We start from the raw sequence: 9881 nt of genomic DNA, 5'->3' as shown, positions 1-9881 counted from the left end.
CACCAACACGTAATACAAATCATCCAGCAAGATATATTGCCACTTCAACCAAAAAAGAGTGGAACCTTGTATTGAAGTAAACATTGCTATTGATTTGATGATCCCTATATGATGTGGCTAACAAGAATTAATTATAGGGGACCTTTTTTAAAGAGGTAATGGTGGCACTAACTTAGGCTAATTAATAAAACTAAGCACTTGCCATCCAGAGTGAGATAAAAGGTTATTTTTTAGCCAAGCACAACTAAAAAGGGAAAGCAGTTATGTTATCACAACAATTTGAATGAATAGGAAGGTCTCTACATATCTAAGTTCTTTCCCCGATAATTATATCTTCCTTTTACCTGATATACACATGTCAGACAGCACCTGCCTATATTGTCTTGATTGCATATTGGTACTTGAAAATTATGTTCTGTTGCCAGCATAATATAGTGCTTGCTCAAGGCAGGGAAAGAAAGGGTAAAGGCAGAGACTTAAAAGAACTGCAGTACACCAGCAACAGTTCAGTTGGTACCAATGGTAACAAACTAGCACCAAATTCAGCTTTTTTCAACTCTTCTCCAACTTAAGCCATTACCTTCTCTTCCACGATATGAACCCATTTTTCCAGATTACAAGCTTATCCAGTTAACACTATTCATGAATCTTCCCTAAAAAATTAACTTTTTGGGTTATGGGTATAGATGGTTTCATTCCCAAATTCCAAACTCACCCAAATAAGGACTAATAAACTGAATATATCTTTAATTAATAAAGTCTCCATCTTTTTATTTCTCACAACATTTTTAACGATTTTTTGCTAGTTCAATAGTTTTCTTTTTCACGCCCTAGCGTAATTCTTCTTTTTCTCCAGGATAAAGGCTGTTAGGTATGACACTAGACTGATTTCAATTTGTAAATTATTTTTAATGAAGCCTCTTAATTTCCAACTTGCACACCCATTAGTCCATCAGGTAAGGTTTTGGTAGGCTAAATGGAAATGTTTAAGCAATTTAACTATGGTATTTTCTTATAACCAAGAAATCCTAACTCCTAAGTGCCCTTGGCACACAGCTCGAAACTCATTGGATAATGGGCCCATCCCTCTAACCTTCTGCTTGATTCAAACCTGTAGTAGTTTAACTATGGTAATGGGGTTCGGTATGGAGTTTGAAGAGGATTGAAGTGGATAGATCTAATGAGTAGATTGCACCTAAAATGTTTTTTTCTGGTTAAAACTCATCTTAGCCGTAAGTTTTATCTGACTCATCTTTACCCTCCATAGATAAAAATGCTAGCCATTCGAAAATCTACACAACAGTTGGCGAACCAATAGTAAACTTTCTCATTTTCTCAGTCAATACAAAAAACAAATAAACAAGTACTAATGCCAAATGTAACACAATACATAACTTATAGATCCTCAACATTCTAAAAAGTTCAAAAACCAAAAGAAGGGGTAAACAGAAAAAAGGGCAGATGAAAAAGAAGATTGATTCTTTGCAAGCCCAGTAGTTTTCCCTTTAAACACCCCCAATGTTATTCTTTTTCACTTCAAAGCAGCCTCCAGACTGGAATGCTTTTGCAATTTAACTATGGTAATTGAGATTGGAGTTTTACTTAACTTTTTTCCGATTCTTGCAGAACGCTTCAGTCCAGTCAAAACTCATCTTAGCTGTAATATTTAACAACTATTAAGTTTCAAAAGCCTCGAGGTTGCTCAAAAAGTAAACGCTCTCTCCACCTTCAACCTTACATTAGTGGGTTTGAGACACTAAGGATACAAAAAAGGTGGTAGCTCAAAAAGTCTAAAGCCTCATCTTAGCTGTTAGAATAACTTTCAGGTCTCAAAAGCCTCGGGGTAGCTCAGACGTTAAACATTTTCTACATCACCAACCTTAAGTTTGTGGGTTTGAGTCACGAATGAAACAAAAAAGGTGGGAGCACAAAAAGTCTCACTCCTCATCTTAGCTGTAAGAATAAGTTTCAAGTCTCAAGCCTCGGGGTCACTCAGACAATAAGCATTCTTTTCATCACCAACTTTAAGTTTATGTGTTCGAAGTACCAAGGGAGAGCAAAAAAGGTGTGAGCTCAAAAGGTCTCAGGCCTCCATAGATGCAAATGCTAACCTTCCAAAATCTACATAACAGTTGGCAAACCAATAGTGCGCTACCTCATTTTGTCAGCCAAACAAGAAACAAAACAAGCATCTAAATGCTAAACATTAGCACAATACATCAACATCATAAAAATCCTCAACATTCTTGAAAAGTTCAACAACAAAAAAAAAAACAGAAACTTGATAAGAGGGGCAAATGAGAAAACAGAAAATACTAACTACTGGGTCCGCCAAGTTGAGTAACAGCATCAATGAATCGTTCATGAAGATCAGCAGTCCATCGAAGACGAGGTTTGGGATCTGAAGTTAACACAAGACAAGGGTCTCCATTAACCCTATTACGATGATGAATCCCGACATTAACATCACACCCATGAATAAATTCATCTTCTTGCGATTGAATCAATCTGGGAAACATTGAATCAACACCTTTTGCTTCTGTAATCGAATTTCAACAAGTTTTACTGTATCGATTGAGCAATTCTCATAGAATTGAATGCAGATTCAAAGGGTAAGTAGAAAATTTTGGGGTTTTCGCCAACCCCAAAGTCAAGATTGAAATGATTCGGTACACAGTGATGTGATATGGAGTTTATTACCCGGCGGTTCCTCATCTTTAAATTGTGTAACCAAGAATTGATTTTATTTTTTTTTTACACCAAAGCCCCTTCACGTATTTCGATTAATTGATAAAATATTTGCATCTTCATTATTAATGAGTATTGAATAACTTTGATCATCAAATATAAGATACATGAGAATTCCTTAGTTATTTTGTCTATGGTGAAATTTAAATGCAAAGAATAGGATTTATGAGAATTTCTTAGTTATTTTGTCTATGATGAAATTTAAAAGCAAATAATAAGATTTATGAGAATTTCTTTGTTATTTTGTCTATGGTGAAATTTGAATGCAAACAATCGTATATATATTTATATATATATATATTGTAAGAGAATCGTAGGCCCGTCTGTGTGGCGTCACCACAAATAAGGATTCTCCTTTAAATTTATTTATTATCAAAACTAATGTTCCCATTTTATGAAAAATTGTGATTTTTATGAAAAGTTGTGACCTTTAGGAAGAGTTACGACTTTTATGAAGAGTTGCGACTTTTATGAAAAGTTATGACTTTTATGTAAGGTTGTGACCTTTCTAATGGGTTGTAATTTTTTCAAAGAGTTGTGACCTACAGTTTGTTTAATATAAATAGAGGGATTCTTTGCCACTATTATTTGTAGGGTTTTTTTCGTTATAGGATAAGAATTCAAATACATTAATTATGCTTCTTATGAAGCTTGTTTCATTCCTTACAGTTTTCTTCTTCCAATTGCATGGATATTAATATTTACTGTAAGTCATAGTTATTAATGTAATTATGACAATTTCTTTTTACTATTTTGGTGATCTTTTTTAACTCTGTTAAAAGTTTCAGCTAGGATGATTAATATTCGATCTTCTATTTCTTCCCTTCCTACATATTTCTTCTTATAAACATAGAAAGATGATTTTAATTGCAATGTGGCATTACTACTCTTGCACCTCTCAATCCACAACTTACAAAACTGCTGAAATGGTTCAATTCATTATATTTGGTTCTTTAATAACAAAAGTATTTTTTTCTGCCACTATTATTTGTAGGTTTTTTTCGCTTTAGGGGAGTTGAATATAAATACATTAATTAAGCTTCTTATGGAGTGTGCTTCATTCCTCAAAGTTTTCTTCCTCATATCTAATGAAGCTTAATCTTTTACTGTAAGTCATAGTAATTCATGTATCTATTGCAATTTCTTTTTTCTATTTTGATGGTTTTTTCAACTCAGTTAAAAATTTCAGTGAGGATGATTGAAAATTTATCTCCTATTTTGTCTCTCTCTATAGTTTTATTAGTATATTTTTTTGGGAAAATTTCTTGTGGGGTTGTGCCATATTTGGTAGCACAGAACAAGAAATATGTGATAACTAATACGCAATCAATGTTGAAGTTTATTAAAAGAACCAAACAGATTACTCTCTTCTTTGCCACAGTTAGTATATTATTTTGACTGTCCATTCTTAGTTACAAACATTTTATATGTTATTTCATCCTTCCTAGAATATTAGTATAGAGACAATTAGTTCACTTTTTTTTAGCGCAAGTTAACTAATTTGTCATATTTCTTCGTTTCTTCTTTTTAGCCATCAAATTTTCTTGAAACAAATAAATGTCCAAAATATGCTAACACAAAGATATTTTTTATCGGCAATGAATATTCACGGTAACGAAGAGTGCTAGAGCATTTACCTACATTAGTTAATTGTCATTACATTCAATGTTGCTATGGACTTTTTCTATGGACATTTATAATTGTCGCTAAAGATTATTTTTGCCGTAGTGATAACTCTTTTTTTTGATAAAGTTTTTTTTTTGCTTTTTTGATAAAGAAGTAATAACTCTTTCTTTTGGCTTCTTTCCATTAAATTTGTGAACTGTAAACTTGGATATATACCGATAAGACTATCTTTTTGAAAAATATGTTAAGCAACATGCGTTTTTCTTCTTGATTAGTAGGAAAGTGAGGTTGTCTTTATTATTTATTTGTGGATATTTGTGAGTTCAAGCACTCAAAAAATTATGCTTTGAGATTTTAATATGTTATGTATAAAAAATTTGGTTTAGAATATCCAATTATGAATGATGTCGCTTACTGCTTGGTTGATAATTACATTATAACCATAACAATAACTATGGTTCAATTCCAAACAAGTTGGGTTGGTGATATGAAACATAAGCAATAGTAATGACTATTCTGAGATGATGAGGAAAAACATTTATGATACTAACAATTTTAGGGTCATAAGAAAGGAACTCGAATTCCTCCATTTGAATTATTTAATTATGTTCTTGTATGGACGTGATGTTTCACTTTACTTGGGAGTGTTGTTGTTCGAGGCTTTTTGGTCTCTTCTTTAACGTCTGATGTTGTTCATTATAAGTTCTGGAATCTAGAAAATTTCATCATTTCTGACCAACTATTTCCATGGAGATTTCTTAGACTTCTTTCTTATAATTAATATAACTCTATGACTCACAATTTTTGTATGAAACAATCAAAAAAAAAAAATATAGCACTTTTAAGATTTTGGATTGTCTTAAGATAAAATGATCTTGACAATGTAGTGTATATATTGAAAATCCGAATATTCCCGAATGATCAATGTGAACTTAATAACATAGTTCAATCCTGTGCGAAGCACAGGTAATATGCGTAGTAGTGTTCTAATCAAATATATATTAGGTAACCTTATCCATCAACATTTGAGTAGACGAAATTTTGTTATTAACTTGAACATGGTACACCTAAGTCATTCCACCCGTATAAGTATCGTGTAACTAATTCTATCTATTAAGACTCGGAAAATCACATAATATATTTTTGTTGTTGTTGTTGAACTTGAGAACTCGTATTTCTCCATAGTCCATGCATGTTATTGACCATTAGGGATGTATTTCTTCTAAGGTAACATTAAACTTCATAATTCTTTTCATTTTTCACTGACCACTGGATCACTAGGTAAATGCTTAAATGGTGAGTAATATTGTTCATATTGTTAGTCTCAAGCGAAATAAAGGTGAAAGGTTGCGATAAACTAACAATAACGAATTAGTCTATTTATGATGAATCCTCACAATAAGTACCTTGTAAAATATTATAAGCACTTCATAACAGTTCAATCAATCATATCAGATTCTTTAATACAAAAATTGGGAACACAGATATACAAGAAACTATCTTCATGTATTTCACAAGATCACACACCTATAATGCAGAATCTAAAAAATGTTTGTTCAATTAATAGATCAGCCTCATGGGATCAAGGACATGAGCATCATATCCGGTAGCCATGTAAACGCTTAGCCCATCGTCTAGCCATGAATGGATCATGATATTCCCAGCCCTCAACGCTGCTACTTCTTCCACCAGTGTTCTCAACAATGTCAATAGTATCCGTCAGTTCTTTCCTGTCACCAACTCCGACTACAACTTCACCTGTTCTAACAGAATCATCCATCATGCAATCAATGTAGGTATATACCACGCGAACTTTGTCCAAATCTTCCAAAAGCAATGGAATTCTCCTCTCCTCACCCCCTCGCAATTCTCCAAGCCTCACGATCCTTGTGTCCTCTCCAATCATCAATGCAATATCTCTAACTGCACCACATAGTATTTTAGCAAGAAATCTCTCAAACTCGTGCATGACGAATCCATTTGAAGTACCAAATCCAAATCCCACATGAAACTTATGGATTGTGATGGGAAGTTCCAAGTGAAACCCATGGAAAGATCTTGTTGGATTGTCAGAAAGATGTAGAATAAAAGAATGAGTATTTTGGTGGCTGCGTTCTCTTAATATCTTTACTCCTTTCTTGAGTCCTTCTACTGGATCAGCTTGGCCCATATAAAACAGTCTGTCAATAACTTGAAGTGCTGTGCGCTTCCCGTAAGAGGTCATACACTTGAGAGGGAAGATACGTGCTGCGGCAGAAGAGTAGGTAACAATAGCCAAACGGTCTATAGGCCGCAATGAAAATACCACAAATGCCATGGCTTGTTTCATAAGCCTTAGGTGAGGTCCGTTGGGGCTTGCCACTAAGACTAAGTCAGTGGCTGGCTGATGTGCCAATTTCAAGCAAAGATAAGCACTACTAGAGGAGCTGCAAACCAGAGGAGACTGCCCAGTTTCTACAAAATGCTGCGCTGCTGATTGTGAAGATTCTAAACAATGCTGAGGATAATGGCATGAACTAAAGCTAGACTTTGGATTTGAGCACGGATCAAACACAGAAGTACTGTGAGGAACAGGTGATAAAGATAGATGCAAACGGTGAATATTTGATGTACGGTCAGGCTCGACTGGATCATCATCATCATAGCGAGCAGAACGTAAAAAGGAACGTCTATGTACCCGAGAAGTAGCAATTGATTCATCAAGAATCTGGAGAATGGGATCAGCGCGATTGCTGTGAGGAGAATAATGCATCTTCAATGTCCGAGGTAGCTGGGTCCAATGTGCACGGCAAACAGGGCAAGTAACATTGCCATGGCGGATGTTGGATGATATGCAAGCGAAGTGAAAAGCATGAGAGCACTGTGCTGTGAATATAGCCTGTCCTGGGCTGCTGTCGCAGCTATAGCTCAATGAATCCAGACATATTGGACAAAAGTTCTGCCAGACAATAGAAAGAGAAGCATGAGTTTTCTAAATTGCAAATGGAAAACCAACGGAAAGAGACTAATATACATAATAACATTCTCATGCAGGACTTTGTAGGTTCTTTGTACATAAGCAACATTGGACATACAGATGCCAAAAAGAAACAGACCAGCTCTTAAACACAAAAAAAAGAAATAAAAATAAAAAGGAAATTCCAGATATAATCTCTTAAAGGAAAAGACTTAAATGTGTTTTGTCCTGCAAGAAGAATCCTTTTTAGAATGTTTAATCAGATGGCACAGAATAACTACTCATTCATCAAACAAGGAAAAAACATAGCACAAGACAATCTTAAGAGTGCCCCTCCCCCCCACCCCCCAGGTTTGCTTTCATATTTAATATTTTCTTTCCCAGTTGTCAAGAAGGGAGTAGTTGAGTTAAACATCTAGAAGTAAAATATCATACTGAACTGCACCAGAGACGCGACAGATTCTTCTTGACGGATGTAGTCAATGAAAATTGAGTTATTCAGTCTCTAATTTTCTATAGTTTAGCTCTTCTTTTTTTTTGGCTTATTACTACGCTTAATATTATCTGCACTATAGTTAATAAGAAACAATAGAGGCTTTCCAAAATTTTGACCTGGGAAAGGTAAATGGGAGTGTAAAGATTGGATCTGAAAATTCCGCGGGCAAAAAACTTTTACCTATCACAATGCAGCATAAGCATTCACAACTTTTGATTCTCTCAGGTTGGGAATTCATTGAGAACACTGAGCATTTATTCATTTATAAGGCTAAAACTAATCAAGGAAACAAGAATTTCAAGAAATCTAAGAGAATGCTAGCCAACTACAATCTTTACTTCCAAATTTATCTGGGATATGAAAAGAAATGTTGAGCTCCCATATCGGTTCTTTAAAGATGAGATGGTTAATCCTCACCTCATGTTACAATCTTTACTTCATAGAAATTTAATCAGGGATATGATAATGCATTGTTGAGTTAGGTCCAAAGTCCAATTCTTTATCACAAAAGGACAGCAAGGCTAGCTTAAACCAGCTAATTTTACTGAAATCACAATCCAAAAGCAAGAACAATTTGTAATTCACAGCAAACCAATGACAAAAAATTGAAGATGCAGAGAAGAAGGTACCTTGTTAGAAGGTGTGTTAGTAGTAGAATCTAATCGTGAGGATTTAATTACAGAAGTATGATTCAACAGCTCGAGATTATTCACCGGATATGGAAACTCCTGCACATAACAAATCATCAAATGCATGAAATTTTAGGGAAAAAAAGCTCAAAACTAAACTAATTCCATCAATAAGAATTGTGATGGGATTGTAAGTACTAAGTACTACTTCATACTTAACCTTTCAACAATCCGGATTAAGCTGAGCCTCAATGCAAGTACCAAATACCGAGTGGCAAACTGTAATGAGATGGTACTACTTTATCCTTAACTAAACATCTTGAGTCCGAATCTTATTTACTCCCTCAGTCCCAATTTATGTGAAATTTTTCATTTTTCGAGACACGAACAATTTAAGTTTGACCGAAAATATGCACACGGAATCTTCAATTTTGTTGAAATGAAATTTATATATTTGTAAACTACGTAAAAGAAAAATACTATAAGTCATAATAATTGATAATTCAAAATATTTAAAATATCTATGAACAACTTACGGTCAAATATAAACTTGTTTGAATCTCGAAATTCGAAAAGTGTCACTTAAAATAGGCCGGAGAGAGTAACATTTTACCCTCGGTATGGCACTTGACACAATCTGGATTTAGCTGAGCCTCATTACAGGTAATAAACACCAGGTGAGAAACTGTGATGAGATGGTACTACTCTATCCTTAACGAGACATCTCAAGATCGAGTCCTAACTAACATTTTACCCTCAATGTGGGGCTTTACCAAACACTGATGTGAAATTCTGATGGAAAAATACTACTTTATCCTTGATTATAAATTTCGAGTTTGAGTCTTGAGTAACATTTTACCCTCAATGTGAAACTTTACCCGACACCAGATGGAAAACTGTGATGGGATTGTACTACTTATTCGTTAATCAGAGATCTCGAGTTCGAATTTAAAAACATTCTACCCTCAATGCTAAAATGTGGGACTTCCCTCAATCCAAATTTAGCTTAAAACTCATTAGAGATACCGACACCAGATGGGAAACAAAAAAGTAAAAAGAAAAAACTAAACGAATTTCAGTGAACTTACAGAGGGGTTGTTGTTATTGTTGTTATCAGGTTCATCAGAAGGAGGGTTTTGGTATCCACAACGAAATGACCCACAAGTCTGAACAAGAATCTTTTTTGCTACTTTCTTCAGCTTCCCTGAATACGACGACGACTCTCCGGCGAATATACCCATTTCCGGCGACGACCCTTTTCGTAAAACTCACTGTACAAGTGAATAAATTGAATGTATTATACAAAACCCAAATGGGAATTCATTCAATCTCACTGAAAAAGCTTATACCCACTACAGATGGAGAGAGGGGGAAAAGATATACAAAATAAAGGGTTAAAGAAAAGTTGGGTATCGCCAGTTTTCAA

General features: G+C 34.5%; 2 protein-coding genes across 3 annotated transcripts in view; both read right to left on the bottom strand.

Moving 5' to 3' along the window:
- LOC107015678 (protein PHR1-LIKE 3-like) overlaps positions 1-2817 on the bottom strand; it is a 5281-nt gene extending 2464 nt beyond the window's left edge. For both annotated transcript variants that reach the window (XM_015216012.2, XM_015216013.2), the window contains exon 1: positions 2321-2817. In XM_015216012.2, the coding sequence (XP_015071498.1) occupies positions 2321-2519 (199 nt within the window). In that variant the 5' untranslated portion in view covers positions 2520-2817. The remainder of the gene's footprint in view (positions 1-2320) is intronic.
- Positions 2818-5760: 2943 nt separating this feature from the next.
- LOC107015687 (E3 ubiquitin-protein ligase WAV3-like) lies at positions 5761-9881 on the bottom strand. Its single transcript, XM_015216031.2, has 3 exons — positions 9544-9881; positions 8456-8554; positions 5761-7312 (listed from the first exon to the last, which is right to left on the bottom strand). Exons 1-3 carry the CDS (start codon positions 9694-9696, stop codon positions 5972-5974), a joined length of 1593 nt encoding a protein of 530 aa, XP_015071517.1. The 5' UTR covers positions 9697-9881; the 3' UTR covers positions 5761-5971.

This window comes from Solanum pennellii, chromosome 4 (genome assembly GCF_001406875.1).
Source record: "Solanum pennellii chromosome 4, SPENNV200".
Lineage (NCBI taxonomy): Eukaryota > Viridiplantae > Streptophyta > Magnoliopsida > Solanales > Solanaceae > Solanum > Solanum pennellii.
The sequence above is the reverse complement of the archived record's forward strand: the minus strand, read 5'-3'. Positions and strand labels throughout refer to the sequence as shown.